The 20,522-nt window shown below is 31.6% G+C and overlaps 2 protein-coding genes across 2 annotated transcripts; both read right to left on the reverse strand.

Annotated features, from left to right (window-relative positions):
• Positions 1–298: 298 nt before the first annotated feature.
• Positions 299–1,835, reverse strand: LOC114425672 (photosystem I reaction center subunit psaK, chloroplastic-like). Its single transcript, XM_028392622.1, has 3 exons — positions 1,634–1,835; positions 1,371–1,454; positions 299–629 (listed from the first exon to the last, which is right to left on the reverse strand). Exons 1-3 carry the CDS (start codon positions 1,718–1,720, stop codon positions 402–404), a joined length of 399 nt encoding a protein of 132 aa, XP_028248423.1. The 5' UTR covers positions 1,721–1,835; the 3' UTR covers positions 299–401.
• Positions 1,836–5,852: 4,017 nt separating this feature from the next.
• On the reverse strand, positions 5,853–8,669 carry LOC114367236. The gene is made up of 3 exons (XM_028324383.1): positions 8,327–8,669; positions 6,362–7,759; positions 5,853–6,136 (listed from the first exon to the last, which is right to left on the reverse strand). Exons 2-3 carry the CDS (start codon positions 7,712–7,714, stop codon positions 6,113–6,115), a joined length of 1,377 nt encoding a protein of 458 aa, XP_028180184.1. The 5' UTR covers positions 7,715–7,759; positions 8,327–8,669; the 3' UTR covers positions 5,853–6,112.
• Positions 8,670–20,522: the final 11,853 nt, after the last annotated feature.

Genomic DNA, 20,522 nt, shown 5'->3' on the forward strand with positions numbered 1-20,522 from the left:
TCCAAGAATGCTCTATTTTGCAGGAAAACATTTGATCATTTGCCACCATAGAGAAAGAGTTTATGTATTAATAGTGTAAATTTTTTTACATATAATCATAATTTATATAATACATTTGCTAATTTTTAAAATAATTATCTTAAAATGATTCAAACGATTATTTGTAATTGGATAATACTAATTAAATAATACTGTAAAATTATTTTGTCAATACATAAACATTAAACTATTTTTTAACTATATATATATATATATATATATATATAGATATATAGGAGGGAAAGGGAGAAGCTAAAGATTAAGTAAGGTTGAGGGAAGACTGAAGAGTGATGTGAAAATAAAGTACATAATAACATTGATTACTGATGTAACAAGCACTAAATTTGATTATAGTTGCTCATTTACAGGGCACCAATGTTCTTGAGACCAAGGACAACCCCAACCCCAATGATGTGGCCAACAGATCCACAGGCCAAGGTGTCAGCAAGGGTGAAGCCAGCAGGGTCACCAGTCTGCAAGCCTGAGTCCCTCACCTCCAGCTTTAGCCCTGCAGTGGCTTTCCTGTTTGCTGATGGAGCCAATCCAAACCTTCCAGCAAACAGCATCAGGGTTGTAGAAGCCACCATAATCTGCCCCAACATGTCAACAATCAGATACACATAATCATGGTAGCATTGCAAATCAAGCAATTCACAACTGTAACAACTGCTTTTGAAAGTTTTACTTCTTTTTTTTTCACAGGAATCAAAGACAGATACATGAGGTTTACACCAACTCACACATCATGCTCAACCAATTGAGATAGATCTCCTTTTTTTGAAAGTTTTACTTTGTTCAATCCATAGATAATGGTAAATGGTACAAGTACACATAGAAAGGGGGTTTGTTTAGATAAAAATCTCTATTAAGCACTTTTGGGAGAAAAAAAATTGGAAAGAAAATTGAAATAATTTAAAGAAGCTATGCAGTTCGTCATTTTTACATTATTATTACAAGATTTCCTTTTAAAAGGAATCTAGTATGTGATACAAGTGAATTCGGTACTCAGTATAAGGTTATTGATAAAATTTCATAACTACGATTCAATCAACTATATAACAAACTTTCAGGAATTCCAATTAACATTCATACATAATTCTCAATCACTTCTTTCTCATGGTAACTGAACTAGAAACTACATGAATTTTAGTACTATTATGCATATGCACACTCAGCAATTCACAAGATTGTTGCATGCACAAACAAGATTTTCTTATGTACCCCTCCAAAAGAATTGAATCTACTATCTATTATGCTTTGTAAATAAAGTCAGATGAAACTACAAAAGTAACAAGGAAACAATGAAATGACTCAAACTATTAAGATCCTACCAGATTAGTGGATGAACCAATGTAGTCACATCGAGCTCCCAAAGCACCCTTCCCCTTGGGCCTCATAGGTTGTTGGACAGCAACCTGAATAATGAGCAAAATCAACAAGTTATCATCACAATTACAATATTGCAAATGAAAGCAATAGATGTGAGATGGTTAATTAAAGTAACAAGATCAGGTTCAAATCAATTTTGTGTCTAACATAACAAAAAAGACATGGTAAATGTGGAAATACAAAAAGGGTGTTATGTTATGCTAACCAAGTTCTTCACAGGGGCAGCTGAGAATTGAGGTCTAAGACCACTGAATTGGGGGAGAGTGGTCATGATCACAGTGGTTGTTGCCATTTGTTAAAACTCAAAAAAAAAAAAAAAAAAAAAAGAGGAAATGATAATATGTTCTGCTGTCTCTAAGCACTCTCCTTTTTCTTTGGTTGCTAACGGTTATGATGTAACATGCAATATGCGTATCTAATGGCAGCCACATGAGCAATTTGTGGCCTCGGAAAGCCAATATGAGATGGCCAAAGATACATGACTCCGACGTGGCATTATCTGATTTGGTGGAGTGGATAATGGATAATGTCTTAGCTGCCAGGTTGCTTTATATCTTGTGTACTATTGGATATTGTGTGAGGGATTTAGGTGTCTCCATTCTAGATTAGTAGATTTTCAACAATTCCTTATTTTCAATAATAACTCTTCATTTATTGGTAAAAATGCTGAGTTGAATATTCAAAAAAAAAAATGTTGAGTTGATTCTTTCAGTGTCTACTTTTTTTTTCCTTCCTTTTTAAGCATGTCAAGCCTAAGGCTATGTTGTGATCAAACTTTTTTTTTTTTAATTAAAAGTTATCTTAAAATTAAAGTTTAAATAAAATGTTTAGAAATAAAATAAAAATTATTTTTGTTTAATTTAAAAAAAATCCGAAAGAGGAAAAAGTTATTTCATATAATATTTTGAAAAGCTTTTTTTTTCTTTACTTTAATAAAAATAAGTTGTTTAATTTTTAAAAAAAAAACTTCGGAAAAAGTGTTAAGCCTAATTTTTTTCCCTTAAAAAAAAGAAAAAGCTCCCGAAAAATTAGATCAAACAATACCTAAATTTAACTTTGGTACTATCTTTTACTAGTTAAGTATTTTAACTTTACCTTTGGCAACATACCAAATGCATTCAAATTTCCTCTATCATCCAGTAAAAAAAAAACCCTTCTTTAGTTTACCTTCGACAGTTGTTAAATAAAAAAAAATAGTATATACAACATTTTTAAAATTGGATTGTTTGTTAACTAGTTTCAAAGGCAATGAGATGATGGATCACTGTTTAAATCATATGAATTCGTATAAGTAACATAAATATAAATATATATATATATATATATATATATATATATATATATATATATATTATCGGTGGCATAAGTTTAAAAATTAATTATGATAGTATAATGATAAGTTATTCTATCAAAATTCACCGGTTCAATAACAAATTTGATCGGTTCAATTCAAGTTAATTAACCCCAAGTCGATGGCATGTCCCATCCAACAAAATCACCGATTTTCATTTCAACTGATCCATTCAAACCGGTTTTTAAAACTATGTGCAGAATTTATACATATACTCCAACCACACCTATACGGGTCAAAGTCTAATAACACCAAAAGGGAAGGCACGCCATCACCAACATTAGTCGCAGCTAAATGGTTTCTTCCTTGTAAATTTGTTAAAAGCTTGGATTTCATTCCTACAAAATTTTCGTGATTTTTGTTCTCATAAAATTATAATTATAATGTATCATTTTCTTTGCCTCGTCTGTAACTATTAAGTGCTTGATAAAGAAACTGACTGCACTGAATAAACAACTTCGGTGCTTGATGAGAAAATGGACAGTATTGGTTTAAAAACCTGTTATTATTTGTCCCTTTCAGTGTTTGCCAAATGCCAAATAATATATACAGAGGATTAATTTATATAATAATGAATTGTGTCTATAATTAATTATCACGATAATCTCTAAAAATAATTCCCTAAACACACCCAACTAGGCCTCAAGTTAGATATATTCATACACAATTTAAAACTTTTTTTTTTTACTGTAAATCAAACACATTTGACGAAAAAAATGTCTAAGTTTTAACTTCAGCTTGTACCATCAAACTGAAAGCTGAGGCTAACTTTTTTTTATTAAAATCAAACACATTTGACAGTATTGGTTTAAAAACCTGTTATTATTTTTTTCACTTCACATTTATAATGTTTGATTTAGAGGAAAAAAGTTGATGATACAAGCTGAGGCTAACTTTAATGTGGAAAATTATCCTAGTTTGAATTCAGAGGTTACTGAATCGACATTGAAGCATGTGGTGGCTCAGATAAAAAGCAAGCACAAGCATGTAAGTTTAGAATCAGATGTTGCTATGGAGACTCCCACAGCATCAACTTTATGTGTCTGTTTTAACAATGACAGTGCAATTTTCTGATAATATGATTTGTTGATGGCCATAAAATTTGGTGTAATTATTGATTTCTACATAACAATCTTAAAAGACAGATAAAAAATACAAAAATAGTCATTTTTATAAAGCAATCAGCCTTGGGTGGAGCAACGAAATACAACCAACCTTGCTACATGCATGCACTGCAGCAACAAAATGCGTAGAGGTTCCAAACTGGGGTAGGATGATCTATCAATGTTGTTCATGAGTTAGTGTGAAGAGCCACGTATAAATAAATAAAAACATACCCAAAAATCAAAATGATCATTTTGATATCTGATTGTCTAATCAAGTGATAATTTAGTTATTGAAAAGACAAATTTTGAATTCCTAAATGTTCAAAAAGTGGATTAATTAAGTCCTATTGATCTACAATTTAATGTTAAATTAACCCTTAAAAAATACAATTTCATGTTAAATTAATTATAAAAATACTATTGAAGATATACTTTTGTAACTGCATAATATTTTATTTTTCAGATTTTAAAATAGGATTTAGTAAATAAATTGGTTTCCTATATTTTATGATATTTTATGAGTAAGTCAATTTTAATGGATTAGGCTAGTCAATAAGTGGTTCTTATCTTTAAGGAGCAAGTTAGTTTTAATATTCTATTTTACTAATAAGAACAATTTAAATTAGAATAGAATAATTCTATTTTCTCCGCATAGGTATTGTCTCTCTTCTTTCCTCTGTTTCTTTATAATTTTCTCCACAAGACTAACAAATACAACTTAATGTCAAATTTGCATTTGAACATTACATCTTAATAAAAAAAAAATGGTTGTGAAACTTAACAACAGTCCGTAATTTTCATACTTTTTACGAATTTAAAGATTACATCAAAATTTGAGTTCTTTCAAGACCAAATACCCTATTTGCGCATTTAGGAATGTCATTTATCCGCTTTGTTACTTTTTTTGTTATCTCTGATAAGATATCATCTCAGGCATAGACGTAAGACTAATTATCGTTGGATATCATCATTTATTTACTTAGACTCAAATACATTATTCAGTTATTCTGTATATTTATTTTCTTAATTGGGTATTATTTAGTTATAGACAAAAAATTTCTCATTTTGTTCTCATATATTCATGCACACACAAAAAAAAAAGTTGATTCCCGTGTGTTTTTGGTTATATCATAAACATGCCATACAAATTATGCAGCATGATTTCTTTAAGAAAATTAAAGAAAAAACATACAAGATGCACTTTCTACTAGGCTAGATTTCATTTTCTTGTCCTTATTTTCTCCTTCCTTTTGCATGTTGAGCTACTTTCAGCCTATGCCTTCACGTAGTTCGTTAGTATGCAGTGCTAATGGAGACCACAATTCAGAATCTGTTGTAAAGGCAAAGAACAACAAGTGGGCAAAACAAAATATCCCATTATACATATACCTAATTAACTGGAATGGTTGACAGACAATTTTGTCTCTTAAGCATGTGGTGAAAATTCGATCTCAGGTCAGTGCATATAGAAAAACATATATTAGAAGAAAGTCAATCTTTTAAATGAATCTCAATGCTTTCAAAGAGTATTTACTATTTAATTGCCGGCCAAGGAATACCCCGGTTTCAACAAAAAAAGAAAATTCCTTTTCACATGCATGGTTTATGTTTATCTATTTTCACTGTTCTCAAATCTCTCATGTATGGAAGACTAGCCCCTTAGTATCACCTAACACTTTTGCAACTAAGGAAACTCAATATAGTTACGTTAACAGTTATGTAATAAAATTTCATCTATTCACAACATAATCAAATATCTTGTTAATAGTTAGCAAAAGAAAAATGGTGAAACTGAAGTGAGAAATTCCAGAAACATTCTCTTCCTTTTTTTCTTTTTTTTTAAAGAAAAACCTTTTCTTCCTAAGTATACATAAACAACGTTAGGAATTGAGTTATTGAGAGCATTCATTTACTTCCCCTTCAATGTAACATTGTGACCATACAGTATCTGTTTCGCACTATAGAAAGCTTTTTAATCCAATAGCTATGATTACCACAACCTCAATCTCAAGAAGAAAAAAGACAAGGGAAACCATATTCAAGCCTACAAAAATTTCAAATTGCCGTCATACTAGTGCTTAGTATATACCACATGTTATTGAAATGTATACATTTTTTGGTAACAAAAAGAAACAATCCTCTGTATACAAACTGTATTTACAATTGTACATCATGTAATGCAGTGAGTTGATCGGTCGTCTAAGATGGTCATTCTGCAGGTACTTCATCAAAGCCAAAAGTGCAACATTGCCTGTTCATAGAAATTTACTATCATTAATTCTTATTTCAAATGTCAGAAATAAAGAGCACAAATAATTCTTCATCAAAAGCCAGTCCCAACCTATCTATCTTACCACATCAAAACTAATGCCAAATATAGAGTGTATGCATACAAAATGAAAGAAAAAGACTCATTCAATCAATACACATAATTTTGTCTCAAAATGAAGGAAAGAAACACCATATTATATTTTACCTCTTGGAGAGAAGCCAAAGACACATCATCCTTAGGAGTGACTTCTTTGGTTTTCAAGCTTCTCATCCCTGATTGTATCATTTGGAGTTGACTTTGTATGTCCTTTAACAGCCTCAACTGCTCTTCACCATTCCCTTCATTGATAATCTCTTGCCTTGCACTAATTCTCTCCCTCTCAAGCCTCTCAAATCTCTGATTCAGCTTTTGAAACTCGGCTTGAGAATTGCAATCCACACACATCCCCCCTTTCTTCTGGCCAATGATAGTCATCATCATATCTTTAAGACAAGGAGTTTTGATTTCACCATGTACTTTAAACACACCTTTTTTCTTTTCTGCATCATTTTTAAGAGGTGATTCAACCATTCCCTCAGACACAGAATCTGGTTTTGTTAATCTGTTGTTCTCTGCATCAGAACTCCAATTCTCAACCCTCTTTTCCCCATGTTCACTGACCTCATGATCTTCACTAGTTTGTGGGACTTCATACACATCATGAACATTAAGCAAGCGAGAAGAATCATTAGCAACTCCTCTATTGTATGTACTTTCACCTTGACTCACTTCATCTAAGTTAGTAGAGATCAATCTGTGTGTTTGATCACATGTCATCTTAGCACTAGCATGTGGTAAAATTGAACAAGACCTCCCTCTTCTACTTCTCAAATTTGCACTCTTTTCTCCTTCAGCACAATCTGAAATCACCCTCACTTGTTCATTCAACTCCTTTATCTGGTTCAAATATGAATCAAGAGTTCCACTGCCAGGTTGATCAACTTCTTTGTCAGTATTACTCTCCTCAATTATCTTAGGGATCACATCAAGAACTGGACTAGGTGATCTTCCCCTCTTTGCAGCAGCTCTTAAAGAACTCAGAAACTGAATTGCAGGCATTGATTGCAGCCTTCTAACAGAGCTACTCTGACCCCCATTTTCTCCATTTCTTTGATCGCTCCTATTCAATAGCAGAAGATCCTCTTGGAGTTCACACCCCAAGCTCATAAGTTTGTGTCTATAAGCCTTCACTTGAAACTCGAGAGACGCAATTTGCATTTCCTTCTGATACATTAGTTCCTCAAAAGCCTCAAGAGAGGCCTCAGCATGGCCTATCTTCTCCTCTGCCACCCTCTTGTAGTGTCTTGCCTCCATCTTCACCACGGCAATCTCTCCCTGCAAACGCAGTATCATGTCCAATGCTTCACTCGTTGCGGTCGCTGAAGCTTCTCTTTCCTCATCCAATTCAGCATATAGCTTTTCCAGAAGTTGCTGCTGCGCAAGAAGCGTGTCCCTCATTGCTGTTACATCACTTTTACTTCTAGATATCACAGAACACCTTATGCTTTTCTCTGCCATACTACAGCCTTGATTGATTATTGAATTTGAAGCTATCACCAAAACCTGAACACAGAACATAGAAATTCAATTTCAGTATATCACAATCACCCTTGAACTTGCAAATTGCAATCATAAAGAACCATAGGGGGAAAATTATAGTTATCAAAGTAGACTTTATGGATCAATTTCAGTATTTTTTTAGATAAAATATTATCTGCGAGAGAAAATGTTGTCACTAAGGCATGTGAGCATAGTGTATAAATAAATAAATAAACGCACAAAACCCACGAAAATTAAGGAATCTAGTTTTGAAAGTCTACTACCACTACATGTGCCGTGCCTCAGAAACAGAACAACTATACAAGTCACCTAGACGAAATTTTGGCATTAAATAAAATCCTATTGTCAAATTCCAACGAGTCTCACAAAAATTCGACTAAAAGCGATCAGCCAAATTCCTGATGGTGATTAATCATCGGCAAAATTGAATACTTTGTTCCAATGTCATGGTAACAAAAGAATGCTAACAATATCATAAATGATATGACTAAGAAGGTGATCCATTAACAGATATATCATATATATAATCCCTAAGGAAGAAGAAAATTATTACAGAAAGCAACCACTTACCAGTTACCAGTACAGAATCTGAACCCGACCAAAAATGAGAAATCGTTTGTGAGAAGAAAAAAAAAAGAGAGAGAGAGAATGGGATCTTGTTGTAGTAAAGGGGTGTATGGCCAAAAGGAAATTTAGGGGAAGTAAACTTAATAAAAAAGATTGGTTTGCTTATAAAGGGAAATGAAAAAAGAGTGTATAAAACTGGACACGCTTTTCAAACAAGGAAAAAGACTTCAGACCAAATGGGTGGAAATGAAATGGGACAAACATGGAAATCTTGCAGCGGAGCGTGAAGAAACAATCTTGATCACACTCACAAGTATCAAAGGGCCACTCACTCTGCTTGTGCCACAATCTTCACAACTAAGAAGAAATAAAAAGAAATTTTAGTCTCTTACGTAATAAAATAATATTTTATGATAGATTTTAGTATTTTTTTTTTGGCGGGTTTTTTAAACGCTAAAAATCGTTACAAAATTTCAATTTAACAATTTCTCAAAATTCATGAATTAAAAAAATATTTTTAAATTTCAAGAAAAAAAAACACATCCCCTCAAATTCAGGACTCTTAAAAAAACGAACTTTATTGGGTTGGCTTCTGCTATTGTGCAGAGTGTGGCTTTGTTTGCAGTTACGGACAAAATCACGGTTCGTTAACGTTTACGCTTTGGTTTTAATGCCCACATTCATTTTTTCTTTTCCCGTTTTTTTTAAGTTTTGGGCGGTGATTAATCATTTCATTTCTCATTTCCTTGTAGGTAATGGATTCAGATTTTTCATTTGACTTTTTCTTTCCTTCTCTATGATGTTTTTCTGATTTTCTTAATATTACCCAAAATTAATATTAATTTTCATTTAACTTTTTCATTTGACTTTCTTTTTGTGAACTATGTCATTTGACTTTCATTAAAAATTTAATAAATTTTATTGGCATGACATTTGATGATAATATACCACAAACATAATAACACAACACGGATGTAAAAAATAACATGAGTTGACATATATGCTAAGGTGACACTTACCTGAACCTTAGGTGATGATAATATACGACACTAAGATGACATGCAAAATTAATAAATGAATTAATATAATGACACTAGTCACTAGGAGGGATCAAGCATCCTCTCTCCCAGGTAAACGAGCAACAGCACAACTAATATACTAATGAATTAATTTGACATGTAATTGCAAATTAAAACATTTATAATATATATATAACTTAAATGAGTGACTAAAATTACACCCACTACCTAATTAAATAATTTTATATCATATAAACTACTAATGCTAAAATTAATATTCATAAATGTATACTATATATGTAATTAAAATAAATAATAATAATATTAAAATTAATAATATGTATAACAACCAAAATAACACATATTTATTACTACTAAGAGTGAAGTTTCAAATCCCATTTAGGCTTTGTATATACTAATTTATATACACTAAAGAATTTGATTCTACTAGACTACTAGTACCACTTTGTTAATTCTTTTCTTTTTTTTATTGATTTGCATGTCACATCATTACACATAAGTGTCACATTAGAATACATATTAACTTTTATATCTTGTGTTACATTATCAAATGCCACATTAGTAAAATTCGTTGAATTTCTAATGAAATAATTGACGAAAAAACTTGGTTGTAACACGAAGGAAACTTAACAGATTCAATTGGTACAATTGAAACCTTGTTATCAAAATCTCATAATTGTGTATAAATTATAATGTATTATCAAGAGGACTAATTTTTTTTACATCACCTATTAACATTGATGTTATATGTTAAATATTAAATCTATAAAGTTAAAAAAAAAATCAGAGACTATATTAATAACGAAATTAAGTCATAAATACATTAAGTTATTCAAATCCAACCTTCATGTTTTTTAAACAAAACATCAAATTCAAAATTTAAATTTAACTATTTTAAATCTATAAATTAGTTAGAATCAAACAATTTTTTCAACTCAACTCTAAACTGTAAGTATTCTATAAGCTCAAATATCATGTGACTGTAATTTAACAAAAAAATATTAAAGTTGTAGTTATTGTTGTTTGAACTTTACTTATATTAATATACTGCATTGAGTATAATTGTATGAACTTCCCTTTTCATAGTCCCTTTATTATATATCTTTTGTGAAATACTCATTTTTATTTAGCGGGAGAGTATATGTTTGATTACCATTGTGTATAAAATTTTCTTGGGCCAACGGTAATTACGCACCTCAAGCAGAATTAATCTTTGATTTAATAGGTTGAGGGATACCTATAATCTCTAACCTAGGACAAAAAAAATAGTCTCGTATTAAAACATTGCTATGGGCATTGTATTAGTTATCACAAATTTCGTCTTAATTGTCATCTGCAATAATTCTTAATTTTACATAATCATTCAATCACAACTTATAATATATGGTAAGTTTATTTATTTTTATAATAATTATCTTCAAAATTATGTAGATGATTTGTGATTAAATGACAGTCTAGAATTTTTAGACTGTTACATGACCATTAAATTCATTAATTTTACATTTTTATTACATTAACTTAAAATTTTGACCTTGACTTCGCTTTCTCAAAGATATCATATAATTAGTCTTGAATGGCAGGAATTTGGTCACAAAAATCTTTGGAGCGTTCTCTTAGCACAGTTAGATGCTTAGTTTAGCTTGATCATGGTTAATGGTTAGAACCTAGTTAGTTAGTTAAAAGTTAGTTATTCCAACTAACTTGTGTATATATAGATGCCATAACAGCATGTAACTAACTAATTAGTTTTACACTTCAATAATAGGTCAAGCTTATTCTTCTTTTCTCTTTTGCTTTCTCTGCAAGTTTTCCAAGCTTGCATTTCTCTCCCATGGCTGATATCAAATCTATGATGGTATCAGAGCTCTCTTCTTTTAAGGAGCTTTGCTACGCTACTCACATTCTTCCTCTCGATTATCATATCCTTCATTCTTACATCATGAGTGAACAACAACAAGATCAATCACTCAATGTACACAGTCCTTATTACCTTCATCCGAGAGAAATCTAGCAATAGCTTTGGTTTCTCCGGTTCTTGATTCGTCCAATTATAATTCATAGAGTCGATCTATGCTTACTGCATTAAGCGCGAAGAACAAATCTGAGTTTGTCGATGGCTCTATTCAAAGACTACATTAGATCATGCACTTCATGCAGCTTGGAAGAGGTGCAATAATATGGTGGTTTCGTGGTTGATTCATTCAGTCTCTCTTTCAATTAGACAAAGCATACTATGGATGGATGATGCACAAGATATTTGGAAAGACTTAAAATCATGATATTCACAAGGAGACCTTTTGAGAATTGCAGAATTACAGCAAGACATGGCATCAATTAAACAAGGTGACAAGTCGATAACTGAGTATTTTACAAGATTACGTGTAATTTGGGACGAGTTAGAGAGCTATAGACCTAATCCTATATATGCTTGTAATCCAAAATGTTCATGTGACACATTTAGTAATGTTTTAGAGAGGAAGAAACAAGATCATGTGATGCAATTTCTTAGAGGATTGAATGATCAATTTAGTACTGTCAGATTTAATTTCTTGATGATGGATCCACTACCTAGCATAGCTAAGGTTTTCTCATATGCAGTAAAACAAGAAAGGTAAATTAACAACAATTATGCATTAGGAAGCACTGGTTTGATTAATGCAGCAAACACTAACTCATCAAACTCACCCTTTTCATGTACATATTGTGGTAAGGATTGGCATACTGCTGATAAATGTTACAGAAAAAATGGTTTTCCTCATAATCCATCTTCTAGAGGAGGAAGAAGTGGTTCAACTGGTTTTGGTCGAGGAAATTCAGGTGGAAGAGGCAATAAAATTTGCATTCACTGTGGTTTGAATAATCACATTGTTGATGAATGTTATAGAAATCATGGATACCCTCCTGGTCATAAATATCATAAGCCTCAAGATTCATTAGTCAATCATGTAAATGTTGTAAAAGAGGAAAATGCAAATTCATATGTAGAGTAGAATCAAGAGGCGCAAGGTTCAGATGTCAAATTGGCTGCTCAACAATACAAAGCGTTAATGACATTGCTGCAACAACAAGGATCTTCAACTCACAATAGTTCACATGTGAATCAGATTGGCACAATGACCAATTCTGGTCATGTACTTACAAGCAATGTGTCATCAATAAGTTGTAGTATGAGCAGGGCAAGTGAGAGTAAATGGATATTGGACTCAGGTGCCATAGACCATGTTACATCATTTTCTCACTTGTATTCTTCATGTAGACAAATAAGTCCCATTATTGTTAAACTTCCCACTGGTCATACAGTTACTGCAACATATGCAGGCACTATTAGATTTTCTCGTTCCTTATACCTTGAGGATGTATTATGCATACCAAGTTTTCAGTTCAATCTAATATCTATATCAAAGTTATTGTGTTACTTTCCATGTAAGCTAACCTTTGTGGTTGACACTTGCTTTATTCATGATGTACAGACCCTCCAGAGGATTGGTACAGTTGATTTGGTGGATGGTCTTTATAAGCTCAACATGAAGAAATCTGATTTTGTTTTTGTCACAGCTTATGTTTCTTATAATAGTTCTACTTACTCATGTAATAAAGTACCCATTAATATTTGGCAATTTCAATTAGGACATCCCTCTTTTAAAAGATTGCAATTGTTGAAGCAATCACATCCTTTACTTTCAGTTGACAAACAATTTGTATGTCCAACTTGCCATCATGCAAAACAAAGAAAAAATTATTTTCCTAGCAGTGATTCACATTCTTCTTCCCCTTTTTCTCTTATACATGTTGATATTTGGGGTCCATGTCATATTACTTCTTTAAATGGTCATAAATATTTTCTTACCATAGTGGATGATCACTCAAGATTTGTCTGGATATTTCTTATGAAATCTAAAGCAGAAACTCAATCTCATTTAAAGTCTTTTGTTGCATTTGTTGAAAGGCAATTTGATACAAAAGTAAAAATGATTCGCTTAGATAATAGTTAAGAGTTCATCATGAAACAATTTTATGATGAATCTGGTATCATGCATCAAACTTCTTGTGTTGAAACTCCCCAACGGAATGGGATTTTCAAATGAAAACATCAACATTTACTTAATGTCACTAGACCTTTACTCTTTCAGTCTAACTTGCCTCTTGTCTTTTAGTCCTATGCTCTTATTCAATTTGCTACTCTTATAAATTGTATGCCTACTCCCTTCCTTGACAACAAAGCTCCTTATGAGAAACTTTATGGACATCCCTATGACATTACCATTCTAAGAGTCTTTGGTTTTCTTTGTTTCCCTAGCACACATTTTGCAAATAGGAAGAAGCTTGATCTTAGGGCTACAACTTCTGTTTTTCAAGGCTTCAAGTCACATACAAAAGTTTATGTCATTTTTTATCTTAAAACAAGGGTCATCAGTGTATCCAGGAATGTTATCTTTTATGAAGATTGTTTTCATTTCAATGTTCAAGATTCTCATGATCTCATTACTATTTTGCCTATACCAATTTCTTCTTTTCATGATGACATTAAATTTCCTGCCTCCACTTCTTCCATATTACCATTTTTCCCACCTGATTCTTCTCTTGTAGCCTCTATACCCACAGAAATACCACAAACTCTTAGAAGATCAGAAAGACAAATTCAAAGACCATGCAAATATAAAGATTTTCATGTTAGTTATTTACCATCTATTGTTGCCAGTCACTCTATAGGTAGTCTTTATCCCTTAAGCTCTGTACTTTCTTATAGTAGATTATCTCCATCTTATCATAGTGCAATTTTATCTGCCACTCAACAAGTTGAACCTTAAGTCATACACTGAGGCATCCAAAGATCCTAATTGGATTCAAGCCATGAATGCTGAGATTCAGGCATTAGAAGCTAATCATACATGGACACTTACTGATCTTCCTCCAAATAAGACTGTCATTGGTTGTAAGTGGGTCTATAAAACAAAACATAAATCAGATGGTTGAATAGAAAGATACAAGGCAAGATTAGTTGCCAAGGGATACACTCAAGTGGAGGGTCGGGACTATCTAGATACTTTTTTCTCCAGTGGCTAAATTGACTACAGTCAGACTATTACTTGCTCTAGCTGCTATTAACAAATGGCACTTAAGGCAGCTTGATGTAAATAATGCTTTCTTACATGGAGATTTAAATGAAGAAGTTTACATGGTGATTCCTCAAGGTATGAATCCAAAAAAGCCAGGTTTAGTGTACAGACTTCAAAGGTCTTTGTATGGGTTGAAACAGGCCAGTAGGCAATGGTATGTCAGGTTATCCTTTTTTCTAATATCTCATGGTTACAAACAATGTGCTTCTGACTATTCTTTATTTCTAAAACATCAACACAATTATATCACTGCTTTGCTAGTTTATGTGGATGATATAGTCTTATCTGGAAACAATTTTACTGAGATTCAGAATATTTCACACCTATTGGATAATGCTTTCAAAATTAAGGATTTGGGTGATCTAAGGTTCTTTCTAGGCTTTGAAGTGGCTCGTACTTCTACTGGTATCAATCTTTACCAAAGAAAGTATGCATTAGATATTCTTACTGATACTGGCATGTTGGGTTCCAAACTAGTATCCACTCCCTCTGATTACACTACCATATTGCATCAACATTCTAGTTCTCCTCTCTCAGCTGAAGATGCCTCTTCTTATAGGAGATTGATAGGTAGATTAATCTACTTAACAAATATAAGGCCCGATATCACATGTGTTGTTCAACATTTAAGTCAATTTGTGGCTTAGCCAACTTTGGCTCATTAACAAGCTGCTTCCTGAATTCTAAGATACATCAAAGGGTTTCTAGGTGCAGGCATTTTCTTTTCAACAGATAGTTCTATCCAATTGAAAGGCTTTAGTGATTCAGACTAGGCTGGCTATATTGACACTAGAAAATCTATTATAGGATTCAATGTTTGTCTTGGTTCTTCTTTAATTTCATGGAAATCTAAGAAGCAAGCTCCTGTTTCTAGAAGCTCTTCAGAAGTTGCAATGGCTAACCTTTCTGTTAGAAGAATTCAAAGTTGTTTTCCATCAACCTGTTGTTCTGTATTGTGATAACAAGTCAGCTTTACATATTGCTTCAAATCCTGTGTTTCATGAAAGGACCAAACATATTGAAATTGATTTCCATATCATTCAAGAGAAGATCCTTGTAGGGCTTGTCAAATTGCTTCCAATAACTTCTGCCAATCAGCTTGTAGATATATACACCAAAGCACTCATGCCTGGTGCTTTTCAGTTCTTATACTCCAAGCTAGGAATGTCCAACATCCATTCCCATCTTGAGGGGGGATCTTAGCATAGTTAGATGCTTAGTTTAGCTTGATCATGGTTAATGGCTAGAACTCTAGTTAGTTAGTTAGTTAGTTAAAAGTTAGTCATTCCAACTAACTTGTGTATATATAGATGCCATAACAGCATGTAACTAACTAAGTTTTACACTTCAATAACAAGTCAAGCTTATTCTTCTTTTCTCTTTTGCTTTCTCTGCAAGTTTTCCAAGCTTGTATTTCTCTCCTATGGCTAATATCAAATATATGATGTTCATGTGATGGGCTGATGGCACCTTAATGGCAGGAATTTGGGGGCAATAAGGTAGCTTTTCCATACCATTACAAATAACCATGCATGACTTGCAAAAAAATAATCGTTTGATTAAGATATTATTCAGTCATACTCCAAAAGTATTTTATTTTTGACCCTTACACACACAGACAAGTATCTTTGTTACTTTCAATTTAATTAGGCTATAATTGTAATTTCACTTAATTTTATTCAAAATAATTTGAAATTTAAAAAAACAATTTCAACAAATTATCCAACACTTAAAAATTTAACTTATAAAATTATTCTACCATTGTTTTGTATAAAAATGACACTAGTTTAACCTATATCGTCAACTAGGTAGGTGCATTTTAGTCATTTAGTACAAAAATTTCAAATAATTTAAAACAATTCCAAAAAGATGATTTTTATTATAAAAACATTATTCTCAACTTAAATTATAATTTTTTCTTAATTTTTAACTATTTTACTAATTTATTTCATTTCAAATGATTCATTATAAAATAACTTATTTGGATAGAATATTTGAAGGTGATTTAAAATTTTGGTATTTTTATGAATCATTTTGATTAACTAAAACAATCAGATTTCAAATTCTCTCAAAAATGTCAATCAAGGTTGTTTTTTGGTCAACACTGGTTAAATTTTTTTGGTCGATGTTAGATAGTGTTTTTTCAGTAGACATTAGTTAGGATTTTTTTGCCAATGTCTACTAGGGTTTTTATATTGACGTTGGATAGGATTTTGTTTATTGACATTGGCTAGGATTTTTTTTACCAACATAGACTAGGATTTTCTTGGTTGACACTGGCTAGGTTTTTCCAGTTGACATCGACAAGATCTATTTTTTAGCTGAAGTCGGTTATGGTTTTTTTAGCCGGCATCGGTCAAAGCTATTTCTTAGTAGACATTGTCGACCAAAGCTATCTTTAGCTAATGTTAACTATGATATTTTTACCAACGTCAATTAGTGTTTTTTTCCAGCACAAACTAGAATTTATTTAGACGACATCAACAAGACTATTTTTAGCCAACATCGACTACGATTTTTCGACTAACATCAATTAGGATTTTTTTTTATCAACATCGACGATGACTATTTTTAGCCAACATTAGTTAAGGGTTTTTTTTTTCGATGTTCGCTAGGATTTTTTGGCCAATGTCGACTAGGATATTTTAACTAATATCAACTAGGATTTTTATGGTCAACATCGACCATGACTATTTTTAGCCAACGTGTGCTGAGGTTTTTTTGGCCGACATTAACTAGGATTTTTGGCGATGTCAGCTAGGGTTTAAATAGAATTTCCTTATCCAAACAAAAAATATTAAGAAATTTGAATTGATTTATCCAAACTATGCATTTGAAAATGATAGAAATTAAAATAAAAGCAATTCAAATTTCTGAAATTTTAAATTTTCTGAAATTTTGAAATTCCTCATCCAAACAAGGTAAAAGATATACAAGCATAAATAAGGATGTTACACTAGTGCAAGTGTTACATTACGTTAGAAGTCAGAAATTTTTATAATTTTATGATTTTAGGTTTGTTGGTTGAGCTCAAATTATTCTTTCACGAGCCCATCAAATATCAAATAGAAGTGTATATGAAGGCAATTGCTTCGTGCACCCAGCATAATTGCTTGTGCACCCAACAATTTAAGTTAAATGACAAAAATATCCTTCACTTAAAAATTTAAAAGCTCCATATTCTCCTCTCCCTCACCCTACCCCGCTGTTGGTGCACTCTTTCTTCATTTTTGCTTCTTCACGTCGTGCCGTCAACACCCCATCGTTGGTGCCTTTGTCGTCGTTGTCACTCCCCGCTGCCACTGTCGCCGTCATTGTGAGTCCCTTTGTTGCTGTATTTTGGTTTCAGTTTATGCTATGTGACTTTGCTGCTACATTATAAGGAATGGAAATCCGAATAATGCATACGGATTAGCAATCTGTATGGATTATAAGGATTGTCAATCCGTCCATATAATTCATAGGAATTGTCAATCTGTATAATCCATTAATTATTTATTTTTTAAAATTTAATATTTAATAAAATAATAATTGAATAAATTATTATTAATTAGAAATAAATTAATATTTTTGTTGTTATAATATTTTTTGAATAAAAAAATATTTTTTTATATTTTAATATGTATTTATTTAATTGATTATATTTGTTTTTTGAAGTTTTTTTAATAAATAATTTATGATTTTTTTTATTTAAAAATGAATGTATAAATATTATTGCTATTTATTTATTTTTAAAATATAAGAAATTTAATTATTTTATATTTAAAATATTTATTTAAAAATTTGTTAAATATCATTAATTCCAATTTTTATAGGTATATATTGTACAAATTAGTTTAACAAGAAAATCTAAATTTGTAAATGACAAATTTTTTTATTGATTTAGTCATATAAATATTATTACACTAATAGTATTAAATATTTATATAAATAATGTTTAGAAGTATAAAATTAAAATTTCTTCATTTTTTATAAATATTTAAAAGTATTCAAATACTAATTTGTAAAAAAAATGAAATAGTCATTTATTAGAAATAAAAAAACAAAATTGTACTTAGATTTGGATCATATTTTTAAGTTTAGTAGTATTAGTGACATGAAGTCTATAATTTTTTTTTAAAAAAAATCTATATCCATTTATGAATATATATAAAAGTATTAAAAAAATTAATTAAAGAATAATTAAATATTTATTTATGAATTATTAAAATGTAATTTATTCAATATTTTAAATTAAATTTATTTATTAATCAATTTGTTAGTTAGTATATGAAAGTCAACTATTATTTGAATGATGACATTAATTGTTACTAATGTTTACATGTGCAGATTATGAATATATACAAGTATTAAAAAAGTTAATTAAAAAATAATTAAATATTTATTTATGAATTATTAAAATGTAATTTATTCAATATTTTAAATTGAATTTATTTATTAGTCAATTTGTTAGTTAGTTTATGAAAGTCAACTATTATTTGAATGATAACATTAATTGTTACTAATGTTTAAATGTGCATATTATGGTTAGAACCAGAGGATTGCGTTGGGCTTTAAGTAGAGTTATTGGAAAAGTCTTAGGGACCCAAGTTAGTGGTGATGTGGATGAAGCCCCTCAGTGTCGAAGGCCGACAACATCTGCACATAAACAACAAGCAGTTGCACCTGTTACTAAAAATGTTGAGCATGTGGTTCATGTAGTTGACGAGATTCATGACCAGCCTCAAGAGAGAGTTACTGATGATGCACGTGCTGATGCCCAGGGTTTTCCAGACGGGTCCCATGATACATCAGTTTTGACAGAATATGTTCATCATGTGACAACCACAGCTTGGGTAGAAGAGGTACTTATTTCTTGAATTATATAATATTTTCATAACTATTTTTCATTTAACTTGAAGTGATTAATATTTTTTTTTCAGGAACATCCTGAGTTGACATTGTCCTCTCATGGAAGGAAGGTACATAAATTTGAAAGGCCTAGTCCAAAGATTGAAGAAATAGTGGCCGCCATAGGATTAAGTCATTTGATTTCATGTTTCTTAGACACCGGTGATAAAGGACGTATATTTGCTTTTGTGGAAAGATGGCACAAGGAAACTAGTAGTTTCCATCTTTCGATTGGAGAGGTTGCTATCACCCTCGATGATGTGGCATCGTTGCTACATCTGGCCATTACAGGCGTCTTCCATACCTTTGATACTCTTCATGTAGACCAAGTCGCAAACTTGTTAGTTTAGTTGCTTGAAGTTAGTACACAAGAAGCAAAAGATGAGACATTTCAATGTCATGGGGCATATGTTCGACTAGTTTGGCTGCGAGACATTTATCGCAGCAAATGTGACGCAAGACAGTGGACCGTAGCAGCTTGAGCATATCTGTTGCATATACTTGATTGCACACTATTTGCTAATAAGAGTGTCACACATGTGCATGTGTTATTCTTGGACGCATTTCGTGACCTAAGCTAATCTGGAAGCTATTCATAGGGAGCAGTTGCACTAGTCCATGTGTATGACAATTTGAATGATGCGTCAAAGAAATCCACCAGGCAACTTGCAGGATATATCACATTGTTGTATAACTGTTGGCATTGTGCTCCTTCAATGTTAGAAGAATATTTCTTGGTTTGACCATTGACTTTGTCATATCAACAATAATAATCTTCTCATCCTTAGTCAATCGATCAACATATGGATGTCCAACTAATGACTTAGCCAATACATGATTATGACTCCCACATATTAACTTCATCATCCATCCTTCACCTCCCACCACTAGTTTCGCTTGCAGCTTAAAAGGACACCCACATTTTCTATTGTCAGTAATTGTTCGTACTAAATATTTCTTCCTGACTCTATATTTTCCATTCCTTTCACAACCTATTAAAATAAATGAGGTCCTTCCTCTAATTTCAGTACATGTGTCTGACCTCATAATTACCACCAAAACCAATATCATACACAATAGATCAAGCCCAATGCAAAACATCATCACGGGTAGCAAACACCTACAATATGGATAATACATGTTTAGTCGTCA

Source organism: Glycine soja, chromosome 9, assembly GCF_004193775.1.
Source record: "Glycine soja cultivar W05 chromosome 9, ASM419377v2, whole genome shotgun sequence".
In the NCBI taxonomy this organism is placed as follows: Eukaryota; Viridiplantae; Streptophyta; class Magnoliopsida; order Fabales; family Fabaceae; genus Glycine; species Glycine soja.